The 20,493-nt window shown below is 47.1% G+C and overlaps 1 protein-coding gene across 1 annotated transcript in view; it reads right to left on the bottom strand.

Moving 5' to 3' along the window:
* Nucleotides 1-17,713, bottom strand: part of arhgap5 (Rho GTPase activating protein 5) — a 38,412-nt gene extending 20,699 nt beyond the window's left edge. The window contains exons 1-3 of the mRNA XM_034562776.1: nt 17,349-17,713; nt 8,708-12,653; nt 6,803-6,956 (exon numbers count right to left, since the gene is read on the bottom strand). Of these exons, the coding sequence (XP_034418667.1) occupies nt 6,803-6,956; nt 8,708-12,526 (3,973 nt within the window). The 5' untranslated portion in view covers nt 12,527-12,653; nt 17,349-17,713. The remainder of the gene's footprint in view (nt 1-6,802; nt 6,957-8,707; nt 12,654-17,348) is intronic.
* Between the last annotated feature and the right edge of the window lie 2,780 nt (nt 17,714-20,493).

A 20,493-nucleotide genomic window follows, 5' to 3' on the forward strand; every position in this document is an offset into this window, starting at 1 on the left:
CTTGTGGGTCCTCTGGAATCCCTCTGGTGTCCCTATGAGGTTCCTCTGGGGTCCTCTGAGATTTCGTTGGGGTTCCTCTGGGGTTCCTCATGATTCCTCTGGGGTCCCTCTGGGGTTCTTCATGGGTCCTCTGGGGTTCCTCGTAGGTCCTCTGGGGTTTTGCTGGGGTTCATCATGGGTCCTCTGGGATTCCTCTGGGGTTCCTCATGATTCCTCTGGGATTCCTCTGGGGTTCCTCTGGGGTTCCTCATAGGTCCTCTGGGATTCCTCTGGGGTTCCTCGTAGGTCCTCTGGGGTTTTGCTGGGGTTCATCATGGGTCCTCTGGGATTCCTCTGGGGTCCCTCTGGGGTTCCTCATGATTCCTCTGGGGTTCCTCTGGGGTCCCTCTGGGGTTCCTCGTAGGTCCTCTGGGGTTTTGCTGGGGTTCATCATGGGTCCTCTGGGATTCCTCTGGGGTTCCTCATGATTCCTCTGGGGTCCCTCTGGGGTTCTTCATGGGTCCTCTGGGGTTTTGCTGGGGTTCATCATGGTTCCTCTGGGGTTCCTCATGATTCCTCTGGGGTTCCTCTGGGGTCCCTCTGGGGTTCCTCTGGGGTCCTCTGGGGTTCCGCTGCCTTTTTTGTGTTTTTTTGGCCACACCACATCGACAGCCACTGGCACCATTATAACCGAGCACGTGGAATTAAGATATTCAGGAGGAAAGTAATGAGAGTACTGGCCATTAAAACTAAAATAAGTTGTTTATTTAAATATATAATGAAGAATATTCTCTGTAAAATAAACATTTTCTTATTATAAAAACAAATAGTTTTTAACCCTCTGAACCCCAAAACCCCGTCATTTTCGAGCAATCGCTACAAAACTACACCGTTTATCCGCCAGAAGCTGTAAAGAAACGGCAATGCCGTCAGATTCTTATCTTTCCGGCGGTCTTTGAACACATCATGTGTGAAGACGGGCTTCATACAGAAGAAAAAGCAGCCGAAACTAAGCTTGAAATTGAGATTTATCATCAGAAACATTTTTAGTCATTAAAATCTCACCCCAAAATAACCCCTTTGCTGTAAAAAATAAATAAATAAATAAAAATTAAATTCTGAGCTCCTCATTGAAAACTATGAAGCCGTGATTTATTTACCAAAAGTCAAAACGGGGCAAACAGATATGAAATTGATTGAACTTTTTATTAATAAATACATCTCAATCCGTCTTCTTTGGAATGTAACGGCAGAAACATAGAAAGTAAAAGTAAAACCCTTCATCTGGACCCTTCGTTCTGTTATTCAGAAATATTTACTGGGGAAGTAAAAAAAATAATTTTAAATAATAAATAAAAAAAGGACATAAAAGTGCCAGAAGCAGACTTAGTTAAGGGCTTGTTTTATTCAGTCAAATAGCCGATGGAAGTTCTTTTGAAAAGCTCCTCTCCTCCTCACATTATACTAAGTGCTGGGGAAGATAACAACCAATGGGACTTCCAAATGCATCAACATCAAAAAGCCATTTAATCAGTGCTCGCTCTCTCTCTCTCTCTCTCTTTGTGCCAAATACCATCCCAATGTCTCTGGGGAGCAGGAAACATTTAATAAAACTTCTCTAATGGAGTCGGGCGGCGGGGCGCCGCGTGGCCTCGCCCGTCTGCCCGCCATGTGAGAGGAGGTTTTTATTCTCAAGACATCGGGATGTTTTTGGTACGTAAAGTTAGACTAAAAGAAAGAAAATAAAAGACTAAAATCGCCCCCCCCCCTCACAAATACGAGATTAAAACTCGAGTCACGTCACTATTAAAAAATCTGAGACGGGCTTTAAATCCAGCAGGTTGGAAGGAGCACACACACGCACACACACACACACACACACGGGGTGCTTTAGCCATTTTAAAAATACAAAAGATGTCAGCAGTTTTTTTTGGGGGGGGGGGGGGGGGGGGGGGGGGAACAAAAGAGGAAGAAAACAAGAGAGTCTTCGCCCACGCCGCTTTGCATTTTTCCAGCTTTTCACCTATTTTATGAAGCGTTTTACCGTCGTTTTCCAACCCGAGGAGACACACACGCAGACGCTTGTTTTTATTTGGATCATATTTTATTTTTTTCGGCATATTAAAATGTGAAGACAGAGCACCGGCACTCGGGAGATAATTATTCATTAGTTTTTTCTAGAAGGGACTATTCAAAAAAGGTCTTTATGCTTCGTCCTTTTAAGGCCAAAGAAGTTTCCAAGGAGGACGTCGCCGTGTCTCAAACAGGAAGTGGACTTCATGTAGACCCCCCCCCCCTCCCCCCGCGGTCTTTATACTACCTCGTTCATGATATACGGCGTTGCTGTGAATGCCGGGGGGGGGGGGGGGGGGGGGGGGCAGCCTGAACCTCCCCTACGATAAAGCGTCCGTTTATCAGAAGCTACAACCAGCGTCTGAATATCCGAGCGGCGTGGGCGAGAAACCTTTCTAGAAATACCTTCTCGACTCTTACTATTCTTTCCCCATCTCTCTCTTTTTCACTCGAGCTTTCGCACTTCTCTCTCTGAGGCTCTGAACCCCCGTCGCCTCCTTCATATCAGATGCCCGCCCCCCCATAACAGCGAGAGATTAATGCTGAAAATATAAAGCAAGAGATTTGTGCTCCTGACCTTGCAGAGTTGGGTAAAAGCCTGATCCTCCTCCTCCTCCTCCTCCTCCTTCTCCTCCCCCTCTCTCGCTGCTGCTTTCTGCAGAAATGTAAAAGGTCGGGACCCGTCGCCGCGCTACAAAGAGAGGAGAGATCCATCCGAGGCCGAGGCACGTTCAGGAACGCCCGAGAGACCCGCCAACCAATTCCCTCTTCGGACGAAACGGAAAACAGGGGGGGGGAGGGGGAGGGGGGGGGGGGGGGGGGCGGGACTCATTTGCTCCGGCACGAGTTTCAGGTTTCTCAAATAAAATGCAAGAAGATAAATGTGCACGCCATGGAAACCAAGGCAGGATTTAGTTTGGATATATATTTGGTGTTTATGTTTACAACTGGACGGACATGGTGAAAAAAGGATCAGTTGGACATCGCTCACAATTAGCACTTTACTTTCTTTTTAACCATATTCATCTTCATCTTGTTGCTATTCTGGCTATTGTTTATGCAGGTTTATATATATATATATATATTTGTTCTTATTTTATGTCAGCAAAAGTCAGTTTTATAATCCCATATCCATCTTTCTTGGTTGTCTCAAACATCTAACCTCCAGATCCACGAATTCGATGGATAAAAAAAAGAAGAAGACTCAGATACGAGATTCTGTCGCAATAACCGCAAATAAAAATAAACGCCGTCGACTCTTCACCCAGCCGTCCAATCACAAGGGAGGAGGGGCGGGACAAAGCGTGGCATCCGACGTGCATCAACAACAATGGAGGAAGACGCTCAACCTTCATCCGGAGCAAGTTCTCCAGCTCGATATTTCAGCCTCATTGACCCCCTTCTGTGTTCCAATTAGTTTCAAAACGTCTTTAAAATATATTTGTCATATAGAAAGCAACAATAAAGCATATTTATAGAGCACCGAAATCTGGATGAATGAAGGTATTATACGGCATTGAGCCAATCATCATCACCGCGGAGTGCATTTACTGTGGTAAGAGCTGTAATCTACAGAGAAATACTATATATATATATAAATATATAAATAAATATATATATAAATATATATATTTTAAAAAAAATATATATATATATATATATAAATATATATATATATATATATATATATATATATATATCGCTCAGACACAAAGCTGAGGCATGTTGACAAATCTGGCTGCTCGCTTTTCATTTAATACGGGTGTTTTTTTTTCAAGGCCACCTCTTCTTTTTCAGGGACCTTGAAGGCTTTTAGTTATTCTTTAAAATCCACAGAGCTTGAAAGTTATTTTTTTTTTCCCCCCGGCCCTTCAGGAGGAGCACCGCCAGTAAGAAACACGGTGACTGGAGCGCACTTTAAAAAAAAAGAAAAGAAGATGATAGCGTACGAGAAGCAGAACAAACATCATCCTTATTTAACGCCGACATTTTTTATTTATTTTTTTTATCTCAAGGAGTTCACTTCCACTCCTTTAAAAGCCGCGCACGGAGCGCTTAATGAGACCTGAGACGGGCTTTAAATCCAGCAGGTTGGAAGGAGCTAACCAGCACACACACACACACACACACACATGCTTCCAGACACATTTGCAGCCACACACTCACACAGAGTCACAGTTTGTCCTCACACACACACACACACACACACACACACACTCGCTGGTGTGAAGCCACCGACACCACAAACAGTCATCGTCGCCTCTCGGCCGGTGAAACCAAACCGACCGCAACGATTATGTTTAACAAACAGAACAACACAACTTCAGCTGCCTGAGCTTTTCTCAGATGTGAATATATTTGCGAATTAAAATCCAAGAAATAATTATCCGACGTCAAAAACTGCAGTTAATTTGGTACCAATGGACAAGCTGATCCCATCAATACGAGTGTTCCTGGTATACATGTATAATACTACACTTTGAGAAAGATGACGTTTTTCTACAGAAGGCTAATTCTTCATAAAGTAAACAAACCTTCTCTAAAAGTCAAATAGTTGGCTCCAGCTTCCATAAAACAAATAATTGTTTTTCTTTCCAAAGAAAGAAGCTCTAGCTTGTGCAGCGTGGAGGGGAGGGGAGCGGTTTGACTCCAATTAAGTGTCTGTTGTGTCAGACGGAGAGAAGAAGAGCCGGCGATGACACGATATCAGGCTCGAGGTTTTAATGGCGCGCCCCTCTCCTCCCCACCGCGCTCAGGAGGTCAGAGGTCAGGCTCTGGAGCTTGGCGGAGGTTCAGCCTCTCTCTGGTCTAGCGAGACGTTAGGCGGGGCGGATCTCTCTGCAGACGGAGCCGACCCCACCCTCTGAGCTATAAACTCAAATATGTACTGCAGGCAGATTAACGGCCTTATAAACCCCGCCTTCAACCCGGAGGTGTTTTCAAGTTAAATTGTCTGCATGTGGAGCACCTTAAAAACAGATTTATTTATTTTTTTTAACAGAAGATGTTCCCCTCATGTCTGGTGAGAAAACTATACGCCAGAAAAATGCAGAGGGGGGGGGGGGGCTGGACTTAGAAGCTCCAATACACCAGTCAGCTGGCAGGCGTCCGCACAAACACAACTACACACACACACACACACATACATACATACAACGCTTGGGATTAATCCTAAATTTGGTTGGCAGCCACCAATCGGAGGGAAGGGGGGAGGGGGGCTCATGTAGGCAGAGATGAAGGGCGTACGTGACGAGACGTGTGTTTAAAGGAATGTTTTATGTCGAGTGCTGGAGGGGGGGGGGGCTTATACAAATAAAGAAACATTAAAAAAATAAAGTTACTTGGAGGTCTTTCTGCACTGAACATGGAAAAAAGACGACTGGACCAAGTGTAAATGCATTATGCAACAAACGCATGCAATATTAAAAAGGTGCTTAAAATATTAATTTCAGTGAGGAAAGTAAGAGTTTGGGGGAGCGTAACTTAAAAAGTGTCCAGGTCGGGGGTTTGAATCTCACTGCAGTCGCGTCCCTGCAGAACGTTAACAAATTAACACAAATAATAAATCACATTTATTTTGTTATTGCACTTTTTATATTTAAATGAAACTGCTGCTTACATTCCTGCTCATGCACTGAATTCGATTGGTCCTCATTCATCAAACTAAATAAAATCGTAGCACATTTTGGAGGATTTTGAGTGTCGAACTTTAACCTTTTCCCAGTTGAATTTAAACATTTTGGTAGGCCTTGAAAAAATGCCTGATTCAAAATGCAGCTGGGGTTTTCTATGAGGGGAGCAGGCAAGGAGGCCAACGCATACCCAGCATGCACTGCTCTGCATCAGCCGGCTCTTCTGATACAAACACTGACTGCAGTTTCAAGGGAGCCGATGGGGATGATGAGCCTTGCTCAAGGGCATCTGAACCACAGTCGGGAACGACCATCGAGTAGATTACGAAACATTCCACACTCAATATCACGTGCAAGCAAAACCAGAGCCCCAAAGCAACATATTCAAAGCTGGTTTTGTCCAATTAATAGTTCAAATCCCCCAAATAGTTACTTCACAATGATGTAAAACAAAGATCCTCACATTTAAGAAGCCAAAACCAGCTAAACGTGGCGTTTTCTTTTACCTGCTATCTGCAAAACATCAACTTCAAGCCACAACAAAAAGAAGATACTTCAGCGTCTTTAATTGTTTCCGACAATTTTCTCGTGTCGATTAATTGACGGCACCCACTCGAGTAAATCTCTCCACCGGCGGTCCTTGATCAGTTGTTTCTTTTATTGTGATCGCGGTAATCTTTCGCCATCTTGTTTTGTAACCTTTCCAGCGGTGCTTTGGCAACACGTGGAGAGCCAATAATAAAGCTCCTTGACTTGAAATGGACCCGTCTGGGCCGGCCGGTTGACGGACCAGACGGAACACGTTTGGTGGGTGAGATCCGAAGTGAATACTCTAATAATGTAGATTCATGCACCTTAGATAAGCCCCCCCCCCCTGCGCATAATTACTCGTTTGGAAAGACATGAGAGGAAATAACCACAAAGCTTTGTAAGATGTATGTAAGAACAAACCAGCTGTGCCTTGCAAGAGCTACAAAATACCAGAGAGAGCCAGGTAGCACCTGAGCACTCAGGCAGAAGATAAAAGGAAAACATAAAAAACAAGAGAAGAAGAAGAGGAGGAAGAGGAGTGGGACATAAGACCCGAGGAAGAAAACAATGAAAACAAAATGACTCACCTGTGCGCTCGATGTAGTCGACGCATTTGTCGATGAAGAGTGGGATGGGTCGGTCCGGGGTCACCAGGTTCTGCAGGGGGACGCCAAAGTAGTTGCTCTCCCAGGTTCTCCTGGTGGGGGGGTACAGAGGCTTGGGGGACTTGGAGGATTTTGGCTATGAAGTGGAAAGGGGAGGGGGGAGAGAGAGTAAAAAGAGGGATGAGATGAGGGGGGATAGGAGGAGAAAAGCAATGAGGAAGTAGGGGAGTAGGGAGGGGAAAATGAGGAAATGTGAATGAGGAAGTTCAAAAAAATTGAGAACAGGAAGTTGAGGGAAAGAATTAGAGGAAACAATCCAAATGGGATGACGGAGGAGAGACAAGAGAAGGTAGGGACGACAATATGGGATCATGAGAAAAAGGGGAAGAGCGTGAAGAGATGGGGAGAGGAATGAAAGAAGAAGGAATTGAGGAGAAAGACACAGGGGAGAGCAGAAAGGGAGAGAGGGAGAAGATAGAGAAGAGGAAGAGGATGAGGATGGGGGACAAGTGGGGAATAGATCAGACAGAAAGTTAGAGAGGGAGATACCAGAGGGAGGTTCGTGTGGAGGAAGATGAGAAGAGAAGGAAAAAAAACAACGAGACAAAACCGTTATTTAGGACTGAAGCCAGGACGAGTAACGAGGTGGCTTTGATTACCCACGCTCCTCTGCTCATCAAAGCGTTGTCATGCCGACAGCGGTTCGGGACGGCGACTAAACACCTTCCATTTTGTACCTTGTGGGTCATCCTTTTCGCTCTCTCCCCCTTCTCTGATTATCAAAAGGCGATTTTTTCAATGTTACGCCGGCGAGCGTTTCTATGACGGATTTGCACGGCGTTAACCCGACGCGTGCATCGTGCACGTCGCCGTGGTCGTTGCGCTCGACGCTGCAACCGCAACACACTGTTGTGGTGCGCAGTGTCTTTCATGTGACGACAAACATTTTTTGAATTACAATGTTGCTGCCTGAGTTTTGCAGCGGTTTAAAATCATGCAGGGCTGAATTTAAGTTAAAAAAAATAGGGGGGAAAATATTAAAAGTCCATTTTGAGCACTGACTTTAGAAACAGAGGCCTCGTATTGCCATTTTAGATTTCCTGTACGGATCTCTCGTGCATATACACGTGAAAGGACTGGTGTGTGTATGTGTGTGTGTGTACATGCTCTGTCAAGCTAATGTTTGCTTTTAACTGCATTGTTCAAAAGCCGTTTGATTTTTCTTAATTTGCATGTAGAGTGCTGGCATAATTGCCACATATGGTATTTGTCTGAGATAACAGTGGCTGTATTAAATGCTCTTGCTTACACACACATATATATATATATATATATATATATATATATATATATATATATATATATATATATGTGTGTGTGTGTGTGTGTGTATCTGTGCTCGGCAGCCTTAGACGAGCCTTCAGAGAGCTGTAAAGGATATGCAGGCGTCTTATCTCAGATTATACACACAGAGCCCGACTGTCTCGAACAGTGTGTCTTTTCATCAAGCTGTTTATTGGCGTGCCTGAGAGGTGGGGGAGGCTCATAAACCATTTCAGCAGTGGGTCAGATCAATCAATTACCAAGGTAGTTTATTCTCACTACGAGTCCCGGGCCTATTAAAAACAGAAATCTGCTCCCATCACAAACCCGCACGCTACTATACACAATGTTTTCTGCTCTCATTCACTCTTTCATTCTCTCATATTCAATGCACCGAAGCTTTCTTTCGGTAACTCGGCTTCGGCTCAGTGTCCTGGAGGCTGTAACGTCTCTTTCTGTCCTTTGTTGCTCTATAAAACTCTTTTAAACTACCCCGTTTGCTCCAAAGCAGTTGATAAAAATTTGACCCGATATTAAAACTCATTCATGACGGACAAGACTCACCTTCTTGGGTTCCTTTGGCGTCTTGGGCTTCTTCTTCTTCATCTTCTTGTCCTCCTGCTCGGGGTCCGAGGTGATGGCCGGGTTATCGATCCCGCCCTTCCAGGGGTCGGCGGGGGAGAGCAGCGGGTCCTCCTCGCTGCCCCGGTGGGCTCTTCCCTTTTTCTTCTTTTGCATGGCGGGGCCCGACTCCTCCCCATCGCTGTCCGACTGGAACCGTCTTTGGTAGGCCTTTGTCTTGCTGAACAGGATTTTAGAACGGTGTTTGTATTTCGACGGCCGCCGTCCGGCCTGATACCTTCGGTCGAATCCGTTCTCTTCCTCTCCGTGGAGGCCGTGCAACCCGCCGAAGGAGTTTCTTATTTTGACCAGGCGACTGTGGGCGTCGTCGGGCACGGCGTAGATGTCGTCGTTGTGGAAGCCCCTGGACCGGAGCAAGGTGTCCACGGGGTCTGCATAGTTGTCCGACGCCTCCACGTCCTCGCCGTGCGTCATTGGGCCGCGCGGCGTCCTGCGGTTGCTTCGCATGCCAGCCTCGATGGTTTTGAGCAGGTTGGGGTCTAGCTTTTTGACATTGGGTTTGGGGAGCAGTGGTTTGGGCCGGACAGGTGGAGGCACTTTGTGGTTGCGTTCATGTTCTCCCACAGGCGTGCTGTGGACCGGGTACTCATTGCCCTCGAGGTCGATGCGGTACTTGGCCCGCTCGCTGGGTGTGGGGAGAAGCTGAACGTCATCGCCGATCGGACTGTACGGCGGTGGGGCCTCGTTGTCGTCATCAGATTCTAGGTAGTAGGTGTTGTAGGCCGGGGAGTGGCTATGGGGCGAGGTGGGGAAGACGTCTTCACTGGCACCAGTGGTGCACTCGCGTGACGAGCTGTCAAATAGGAAGGAGCTCTCGATGTTTGGCTTTTTCTCCAGCACTTCGTTGAAAAAGGGCGTAAAAACCTCCGTCTGCCGATGATACTGCGACAGCGAGTAGAGCGCCGTAAACTTGGCTGCAATCTCTGTGGCAATGTGCTCCCCCTCCGTCATCAGCTCCTTGATGGCATCATTCTCAAAGAAGTCTGCCTGGCTGTCCGTAATGGCCACCATCTGGACGGGGATCACATCCTGGACTTCGGCCAAGAACGCCCGCAGGGTCGCCATAGAAGCCTTGCGTTTGGCAGAGTAGACTAAAATGTAGCCGTGCACCAGTTCGTCCTTGCGGACACCGATGGCAGTGTGGTAGGAGAGGATGGTGACCTGGATCCTCCTCCTGCTGTCCCCGATGATCTTGTCCAGTATCAGTGTGTTGCTCTGGCCCGGCTGACCCGCGCTACAGCAATGCGAGTCCAGGAAAGGCGAGAGGATGAGGTCGACGCTGAAAGGATCCCAGCACATGGCGCACATGACTATCCGGAGGTCCGTCTCTGACATGTCTTTGATAGAGGGCAGCGGGGCCAAGACGTCAAAGTTATGCTTTAGCCCCTCCAGCACTGCGCGGAGACCCTGTTTAATTTGAAATTCTGTGAACTTACGTGGAAAGGCCCCGGAGGGGATGTCGACAAAGGTGCACTGCAACTTGTTTGCCAGCTGTTGGCCCTGGTGCCTCAGGATGGGTATGTTTTTGCAAACACTGTCCCTCTGATTCGCCAGGATGAGAATGAAAGGTAGCGGCTGAGCAAACCGGTCTCTCCTACTCTGTGCTATCTCCGCTCTGATCCTGCCTATGCAATCTCCAATGCAGTTAAGGGACTCTATGGAGTTGAAAACGCAAAAACAGCCATGTGGCTTGAAGGTGGTGACCCACGTGTGGCTGAAGAGCAGTGTGGAATTGACATCCACGGGAAGAAGCTCCAGTTCGTAAATTTTACCGTCCAGGGTGTACTCGTCGTCTGTGGACTGAGCTCTGATCTCATTGGCTAGTTCCTGTGAGAGACCCTCCCTTCCCAGGAGGCAGAGGTTGATCTTATCGATGTTGGCACTGTTATAGTAGAGATTAGAGCGCCCGTGGTCGAGCTGCACCAGCCTGTTTGCTAAAACCTGCTCTACTTTCAGATCCACACAGTTCTGCCCACTCAGACACGTCTCCTTTGTGGGATGGTAAACAAACCCAATGTGTTTGAGGAGGAGCGACTCTCTATCTGGGGCAAGTTTCTGCAGAGCTCTGTATCTGGGCTCCTCATTCAGCACACAGTGAATTTCGCTCATCTTGTCACAGCTGGGGGTGGCATTCAGATCCAAGTCGTAGAATAGCTCGGCATGCTCAAAAAGCATTTCCTGAAAATCCTCTTTGGCCCTTTCAACTATTTCCTGCTGGTGTCTACAGTAAACATCCCTCCTATCTGATTCTGTGATGTACTTGTAGGCCTCGTCCTCCATGACAAAGCACATGACTTCCTCCCAAGGCTGCCCCGCACTGATAAAGTGAACCCTCTCCAGCGTCTTCTTGAACCGCTCCTTCATCTCCCCCCTTCTCTTCTCAGACAGCAAGTGCTGGACGTGGTTGTGGTAAATTCTCTCGCCGTCGAGTGTGTCGAGGAGGTCGAAGGGTATCCGGCGGTCGCTCATGGCGATGTGGTCCGTCTCGTCCCACGGCGTCTGCTCCAGAACCACAAACCAGTACTGGAAATCAGGCCGGTTCCGGATCACACTCTGCGCCTCGGGCCAAGAGAGGTGTTCGACCTCGTCCAGGTTGTTGAGGAGGTTGTTGAGGGTTTTGGGTAGTGTCGTCAGGTACTCCTCCTTCCGCCTCTTGATGTGCTCCTGCTTTAGTTGTGCAATGTGCTTTGTGAACATGTTGCGGGCTTTCCTGGAGCCCTCCAAGGTGATGAACTCGTCGTAGTCGGGTTTGCCCTTCATATTATTTTGCACCGTTTTCCACGTGGTGTGGTAATCCCTCACGGTGTGCAGTATCAATTTCTCGAATCTATCCGTTACTGAGGCGACGAGCTGCCGTTGCACTTTGTACGCCTCCAGGTAGGACACAGTTTTTGGCTTTCCCCTGGTTTTATCCAGCTGCTGGATGAGGGCGTTGAAGCAGACCTCTGCGTTGACGTTGGAGCGCGCCGACGTCTCGATTAGCAGCAGGTTCTTCTTGCTGGCGACGAAGGCCTGCAGATCCCTCAGGTGCTGGTCCACGCACTCGTCACATTTTGTGGCAGCGACGACGATGGGCTTCTTTGACTTGACAATTTGGGAGTAGAGGCTGTTGACGAACTTCATTTGGTCGTCGAACTTCCGATTGCATCCCTTGCTGACGTCGATACAGAGCAAAAAGCCGTCGATGTTCAGCTTCCCGTCGGGCATCTGCTTCTGTTCAAAGTCCTGCTCCAGGCCCAGCTGGTCCGTGCAGATGTACATGAGCTTCTCTGCCGACTGGAGCTTGGTTGCCGCGGCCCGTTTGGTGTACGGCTGCAGGTTCGTACTCCGATGCGGAAGAAACGTCTGGTCATCGATGAACTCCGTCTGTTCGATAATTTGTATTTTACAGTCCAACCCGTCGTCCCCTCGATGGGACACGTCCCCCCAATACAGGAAGTGGTCATTGTTGACCACACGTCCCCCAAAGTCTATGGTGCTCAGCACCGAGGTGTGCTCCGTGTAGTAGCCGTCCGCATTGGGGCGAATATATCGGTTGCATAGGCAGGACTTGCCGACGCCGCAATTTCCCTTCTCTTTCTCCGTCCCCGAGAGGCCAACCACGCTGACGGCGAATGACGGGGGGCGCGCATCCTTGTTCTTGGCCATTATATCCCCCCGCTCATCGCTAACTTGGTCACGTCCAGTAAAAAGGCTCAAGATATCATTCCAGTTCTGCTCGTCAGTGATACAAAGGCACATTCATCCCGTGTTTCCCTTTTGTGGTTTACGAATCCCTCTCCAACTCAACGGGGCCTCTCCCTCAGCTTCTATCCTGGGACTTCTTTAAGCTGGGATAGAACAGCCGGCTTCTCCTTTCATCACCTGCCTGCAAGACATAGACATTTACAATTAGGAAGGAGATAAAAGGCAACACAAACAAAAAAACATATTGGCACCGATTCCTCCTCGGAGCACTTCAGTCTCCTTATCGCAAATAATATAATTGGCTTTTTTTCTCGCGGCCTATCCCCCCCCCCCGGGACACGCATGTACATGTGTGAATTTAAAACAACAAATCAGACATGTTAATCAGGCATTACGCTGAGTTATCAGGAAATTATTACACAACAGCACGCATTATCACACTTGTGCAGGAGAGAATAATCCCTCCTAAATAGTAATAGCTTAACGAAAGCTTTTTTGATTTGCCTTTCATGTATGAGAACAAAATACACTGGTCTTAAAACACTTCCATAACAGGTGTGTAATTTTAAAAAAAATGTTATGTTGAAGCAAGCTGCATTTTTTTTTTTTTTTTTGTAAAAGGAAATATTTCTTCTTTTTTTTGTTTTTTTTAAAGTGCAATATCAAAATGAAGACAACAATCTAAAGTGTACCATTAAAACGTATATAAGAGAAAAGGAGAGTAATTCAATCGCGGGCCGCTACGCAATGTCACTTTTCCCCTGGCAGAGAAAAAGAAGAAGTGCTTTCAACCAATTTGTGCCGAGGCAGGATAAAAATGGCATGCGACTCCGGCCCTTTGACAGCCACTGACCTAGAAATTATTTGCTTCGCTGTGAGAATGAAACAGAGAAAATAAATCAGTTCACAGATCCGTCATCGTCACAACCTACGGCTGCATGATTAGGGCTAAACGTATAATCCTGATTACTGGGCCCGCCGCTCTCCTAATATATTTTGCCTTGACATTCTGTCGGTGGTTATTAATCCTAATTGGCAGTTTTTATTATCTGTGGAATCAAATCACTGTGCTGCTCGATCATGATCTATTCAACATTAACAAAGAGGTGAAATAAAGTGTTTCACAACACCAATATTCAGCAATACCAGATTGTGGAAACTAAAACTCTGGTATCTGATGGACCGTGCAACCTCTCAATCATTATCATCCAAGATTGCCGCAGTTAAATGAGCCTGAACCCTTCCACAACCTCACTGGAGGCTGATAACTGATAACTGCAGTCATTGTTGTTGTTGATTTTTAACAGAACGATGGCAATCAGCCAGTAAATGTGCCTGCATGAGCTGGAAAACGCCGGCTGCAGCGTGGCGGCATGCTGAGCCTGAGAAACTGCACCAGGGAAGGAATTCAGGTCCGCTGACACGACTCGAGCGAGGAGGTTTCCCCTCGACTGTTTATGGAGGCCACGGTGATGATGTCACCAGTGTGTGTGTGTGTGTGTGTGTGTGTGTGTGTGGAGGGGGGGTTTAGTGCAAGGAAATAAAAAGATTTTTGTGAGTCTGCAGATCTGCAGCCACCTTGAGACACAAGCAACATGTTGGGAAATGAATGCAGATGTCTACATTTTACTCACTGAGCTCAATTATCTATAAAAAAAAGAGAGATCACACAACCCAATTCCCCATCTGTGAGATGACACAGGTGAGGGCGAACAAAAAGGGAAATTACCTGCAGGAATTGTGCCCTAAATGTTACGTCAGCTCGTCTGTAATCTGGGAGCTCCGCGTGCCTCGAACACGCCCCACGACAAAGTCAGAAAACACAGCGACCAGCAGGTCCGTCCGGTTTACAACTCCAACCGCGAGCCCCTACAATAGCTCCTGTGCAGCTTACCTGGGACACACCTGACGAAAGCAGGAAGAAGTTCACCTGAAGCACTGCGCATGTGCACGTACACTTGAGAGGTGGCCCCCGATGCCCGCGAGCAAGGTATTTCCATTACCGGAGCGATGTCTTAATAATTGCTTCCAAAACAATCCTAAATATTATAATCTCCGATGTGAAACTCACTGGCGACGCTGCGGCTAGGAAACGTCAGAAACCGCTTATCAGCAACAGACGAAGGCCTTCAATTACAACAACCGAAGCCTATTAACGTGGCGTTGATCGACTGACCGACTGATTGTTACAGACCGACATTCCTCACCCAAACAACCCGTGTTTAGTCAGATCAAATCACCCCGAACCCAAACATCTGTTCTGCATTTCTGTCAGCCGATGATCGAGTCCATCGCTCTGCTGTCAACACGGCAGGTCGATAGAAGACTTTTGAATTAAATGTTAACGTGCATAAAGAGAGGAACCCTGGCTGGATAAGACCTGGATGGGAGCCTTATTATTAGCCTTATGAACTACATTGGCGCCGCAGTAATGGCTGAAAGTAGCCGTGTGCATCATGATTAGTCTATTCACCGAGAGGCTGCAGGGGGGATTAAGGTATCACTTGGCAAGCTGGTTTTAGAGATGACTAAATGCGCTTAAGCCTGAAACACAGCAGAACGCACTGCCGGGGACGGCGGACCATTTAAAAGCAGCACCCGGCTGGTTTTTTTAATTTATTTCTTCAGCATCAAATCACAACGCAGGACTCCCAACAGAGACGAGGGGAGTCCCGTCGACTGAGTCGGCGGCGCCTCATTTAGTTTTCTCCCCCCCCCAGAACCAGTTCTGATCTCGTGTGGAGAGACGACTCGGCTCCCACAGGAAGAAATTCATCCAAACATTAAAAGCGTGAAAAATCTAAAACTGCCTCCCATCAAGCGAAGATTGAGCTCGGTTGCGTAATGTCGCTGGAAAACGTCGGCGACCTCCTCGTCCGAGAGAAACTAGAGATGCGATACGACGAAGTATCAGAAAGCTTCGATTGCATCCACGACTTTAATGCGAAAACTATGTGGGGGAAAAAAAAAAAGCACCAGGCACCTGACATGGAGAGCTTCCGTCACCCCCCCCCCCCCCACCACCACCCCCACCCCTTTCCTGATTCAGGTCCAGACCTGAAGCGGAGTCTCACTCATCAGACTTCCCATTCCTGAGGTATCGATGATGATCTGTTTACAGGCCGACTGAACTCGATCATACCTGCAGTCACTCAGGACGGAGGACCGTATTACACACGTTTGTCCTGCTCTCCAAGCAAGATGTGGACTAAAGCTACGAGCTGCTTGTCAAGACCACAAGAAGATGAAATGCTCAACATTCTCTAACAACAACAACAACAACAACAACGACGACGACGACGACGACAACCAGGTTTATGCGTGTAGAATAACATTTACGAGCAACGTGTGCTACCTTCTGGAAATTCCCAGCGTGACAGCTGAAAAGGAATAATCCACCTGAGTATTGTTAACAGCTTTGCTCCACACACACACACACACACCTTGAGGAGAAACCCCCTGAATTCCCCTGAAACACAGAAGAATTCCCTGAGAACCTCTAGACGCTACGACCAGCTGATCCCGGTCCAGGACCAGGACCTCCTGCCACAGATACAGTTTCTTAGACACGTCCATCCCCCTGCACAATGTCTTACTGTTTACACACCCTTTGCACATATTTTCTCTACTAACACACACATGACACTTTCATAACACACTCTTATTCGTTTGTTTTAAATGATGTCATGCTGTTGCACAACACACCAAGCCAAATCCCTTGCACATGTAACGCACCTCGCTTACACTCAATGCCTTTAACAATCTATGTGCTTGAGGAAAGTGGCATGTTTTCTTTATATGTGGCGCACACTTAAAAGGAGGAGTGCAAAAGTGCTCGAGGAGCAAAAAAAGAGAGATAGATTTTTTTTAAAAGGTGGACTACCCCTTTAAGGGGAGTTTGGGTAAAGGGCACCAGGAACTGCAGCAAGTCCGAGTCGATGCAAATGGCATGCAGAGCTGCAGCGGGACGAACCCCCTGAACCCAACGCTGCACGAACCGACACACTAATAAATAAAGTGTGGTTCCGACTGCTCGTCGCGGGTGAGACGTTCAAAAGCACCTGGGTGACGTCGGAAAACTCAAATAAGCCCCTGGATCCATCCTCGAAGCATTTTTAAAAAAAATAAAAAAATAAAAAAATAAACTGGCAACCCCCCCCCCCCTGCAACTTTCTAAACGAACTCCTTTTTTTTTTCTTCCAATAAGCTTTAAAAAATTGTTTTAATTTTAAATCATTTAAAAACACTTAAAAATGACAAGACCGACAGCGAGCACGGCGTGACGTGAAAATGTTAATTTCTGACGTATTTTCAAAGTAATTTCCCCGAATGAAAATGAAGCCGAATTAAAAAAAAAAAAAAGGGTGGAAACCACGTTAAAAAAAAAAAAAAAAAGATTATTGTTCCGGTTAGTTAGTTGAGGTTTAAATTAAAAATAAAACAACAGACGTTAATGCGTCAACGCACCGTGGCTAACACTCGAAACCACGGCATTTGATACGGTGGTTATTACCCCTCCTCCCCGGGGAGCAGGGCATGAAACCCGGGTTCGGCCCCGATACTCCCGGAGAGAGAGAAGAAGTAGAAGAAAAAGAAGAAGAAGAAGAAGAAGAAGAAGAAGAGCTCACATTGGAGCTGTGTTAGCATGCCAAAACAGAAGGATAGTAGCTAGCTAGCTAACGCTAAATAAAAATCACACACCGGTGGTTTTAAATTATAAAATACAGCACACATTTTTTTTTTTTTTGCATTATCACCCAGCAGCTGGAGGGGGGATGTTATGGGCCAGGGTTCGGCCGCAGGAAAGAAAGAATAAAAAGAAAAGAAGAGTCCTAGCCAAAGCTAATGGAAGTCCCAAACACATTCCCCTACCCACCTACGAACATGGTCGCTCCCAGATCCACATACCACGGAGGGGAAGAGGAGAAAGCATTTCCCACATTACAACAGGGGCAAAAAAAACTCCCTTATTTTTTCTTTTTTTTTTTTTTTTTAATCCACAATCCAAAGGGAGGTGTTCGTCGGTGTCCGGCGAGGATCCGAAGTTTGTTGTTCGGGGTCCCGGGTTGCGAACAGACCGCCGGTCAGTCTGTGTTTTAGTGTGTTTTTAGTGTTTTGTTTAGAGCGGAATGCGACTGTAAGCCGAAACCTGCTTCTCTCCGCTCCCCTCCCCTCTCGGCAGCAATGGCGACTCGCTCTCTCTCTCCTCCACTCCCCTCGCTCTGTGTCTATGTCTCTCTACCTTCACATTCAGCCTCTATCCCTCCCTCTCTCTCTCTCTCTCTCTCCCCTCTCTCTCTCCTCCACTCCCCTCGCTCTGTGTCTACGTCGCTCTACCTTCCCATTCAACTCCTATCCCTCTCTATCCTTCTCTCGCTCTCTCTCTCCTCCACTCCCCTCGCTCTGTGTCTATGTCTCTCTACCTTCCCATTTAGCCTCTACCCCCTCTCTCTCTCTCTCTCTCTCTCTCCTCCACTCCCCTCGCTCTGTGTCTATGTCTCTCTACCTTCACATTCAGCCTCTATCCCTCCCTCTCTCTCTCTCTCTCTCTCTCCTCCACTCCCCTCGCTCTGTGTCTATGTCTCTCTACCTTCACATTCAGCCTCTATCCCTCCCTCTCTCTCTCTCTCTCCCCTCTCTCTCTCCTCCACTCCCCTCGCTCTGTGTCTATGTCTCTCTACCTTCACATTCAGCCTCTATCCCTCTCTCTCTCTCTCTCTCTCCCCTCTCTCTCTCCTCCACTCCCCTCGCTCTGTGTCTATGTCTCTCTACCTTCACATTCAGCCTCTATCCCTCTCTCTCTCTCCCCTCTCTCTCTCCTCCACTCCCCTCGCTCTGTGTCTATGTCTCTCTACCTTCCCATTCAGCCTCTACCCCCCCCCCTCTCTCTCTCCCCTCTCTCTCTCCTCCACTCCCCTCGCTCTGTGTCTACGTCGCTCTACCTTCCCATTCAACTCCTATCCCTCTCTATCCTTCTCTCTCTCTCTCTCTCTCCTCCACTCCCCTCGCTCTGTGTCTATGTCTCTCTACCTTCCCATTTAGCCTCTACCCCCCCCCCTCTCTCTCTCTCTCTCTCTCTCTCCTCAACTCCCTTCGCTCTGTGTCTATGTCTCTCTACCTTCCCATTCAGCCTCTATCCTCCTCTCTCTCTCTCCTCCACTCCCCTCGCTCTGTGTCTATGTCTCTCTACCTTCCCATTCAGCCTCTATCCCTCTCTCTCTCTCTCTCTCTCTCTCTCCTCCACTCCCCTCGCTCTGTGTCTATGTCTCTCTACCTTCCCATTCAGCCTCTACCCCCCCTCTCTCTCTCTCCTCTCTCTCTCCTCCACTCCCCTCGCTCTGTGTCTATGTCTCTCTACCTTCACATTCAGCCTCTATCCCTCTCTCTCTCTCTCTCTCTCTCTCTCCTCCACTCCCCTCGCTCTATGTCTATGTCTCTCTACCTTCCCATTTAGCCTCTACCCCCCTCTCTGTCTCTCTCTCTCTCCTCTCTCTCTCCTCTACTCCCCTCACTCTGTGTCTAAGTCTCTCTACCTTCCCATTCAGCCTCTATCCCTCTCTCTCCTCCACTCCCCTCGCTCTATGTCTATGTCTCTCTACCTTCCCATTTAGCCTCTACCCCCTCTCTCTCTCTCTCTCTCTCTCCTCTCTCTCTCCTCCACTCCCCTCACTCTGTGTCTACGTCTCTCTACCTTCCCATTCAGCCTCTATCCCTCTCTATCCCTCCCCCTCTCTCTCTCCTGCTCGCTCGCTCTCTCTCTCCTCCACTCCCCTCGCTCTGTGTCTACGTCGCTCTACCTTTCCATTCAACCTCTATCTCTTTCTCTATCCTTCCCTCTTTCTTTCTCTCTCCCTCCCTCTCTCTTCCTCTCCCTCCTCCTGTAACTCCCCCTCTCTCACTCTCTCTCTCTCTCTCTCTCTCTCTCTCCCTATCTTTCTGTGAACTTGCTTGCATCTGATTGCTCTTTCTATTTGTATTTTGTTCTCATTTTTATTTTATACATTTATCATTATTAGTTTGTCTTGTTTTATACCTTTCTCTGTGTACCGGTACTTTTCTTTTATGTCTTTGTGCTGTTGCAACACCCTAATTTCCCCTCCGAAGATCAATAAAGATTTATCTTATCTTATCTTATTTTTATTGATGTGCAAAATAGCAAATTAATCCCCAAAAAATTCCACATGGAGGCAACTTTAAATTGAACTTTATTGTCCCTAAAGGATCATTTTAAATATACAACACAGATGTGAAGATAAGATACATAAAACACATCAAGTCCCTCAAATACTTTTGTATATTTCATGTAAAACTTACATAACATTATGTACAACGATGCACAACCACCTCTCATCATCCAACCTGCCTCCCACTACTGTATCTAACGATCGTGATTCACATTTAGTCTATTAAATGTCCCAGAAAATGACCAATGCCCTCCACAAGTTCTCATAATTCATGTCATCAAAGTGCTTCCTGTTCAACACAGAGCCAACGTATACCACTGGTTTCAGGGCAACAAATAAACCCTTACTTACCCCACTCTGGGTGCATTGTTTATGCGTTATAGGTATTCAATTTATTATTATGTATTCACTGCCCGTGCTCATGATTTGGTGTCTTGAGGCTATTTATTTTGGGTTTTATTAATGTGCTTTATTGGTGCATACAGAATTAAATTGGGAGAAAGAAAAAAAGATCTCTGCAATCCTGAATATGTGAGGTGGGAAAAACAACTTGAATAAACACTGTTTCACTTACTGCTGGTGTATTTATTAATCAGCAATGTTTCGGTCTGTTTGACCTTCATCAGGTATATAATATAATATACATAAGAACAGTGGGGTTGGTCCTGGACGTGGAACAGTGGATCTTTTTACCCTTGCAAGGGGAGAGGTATTATGGGATTTGCCCCTCCAGTTTACTCTTTTGTAGATTTGGAGAAAGTGACTGGGAGTTTTGCGGGGGGGTAAATTGGATATTGGGGCCTTCTATGAGAGCTTTGTGTGTTTTCTTGGCAAGAA

This window comes from Cyclopterus lumpus, chromosome 22, assembly GCF_009769545.1.
Source record: "Cyclopterus lumpus isolate fCycLum1 chromosome 22, fCycLum1.pri, whole genome shotgun sequence".
NCBI classification, from domain to species: Eukaryota; Metazoa; Chordata; class Actinopteri; order Perciformes; family Cyclopteridae; genus Cyclopterus; species Cyclopterus lumpus.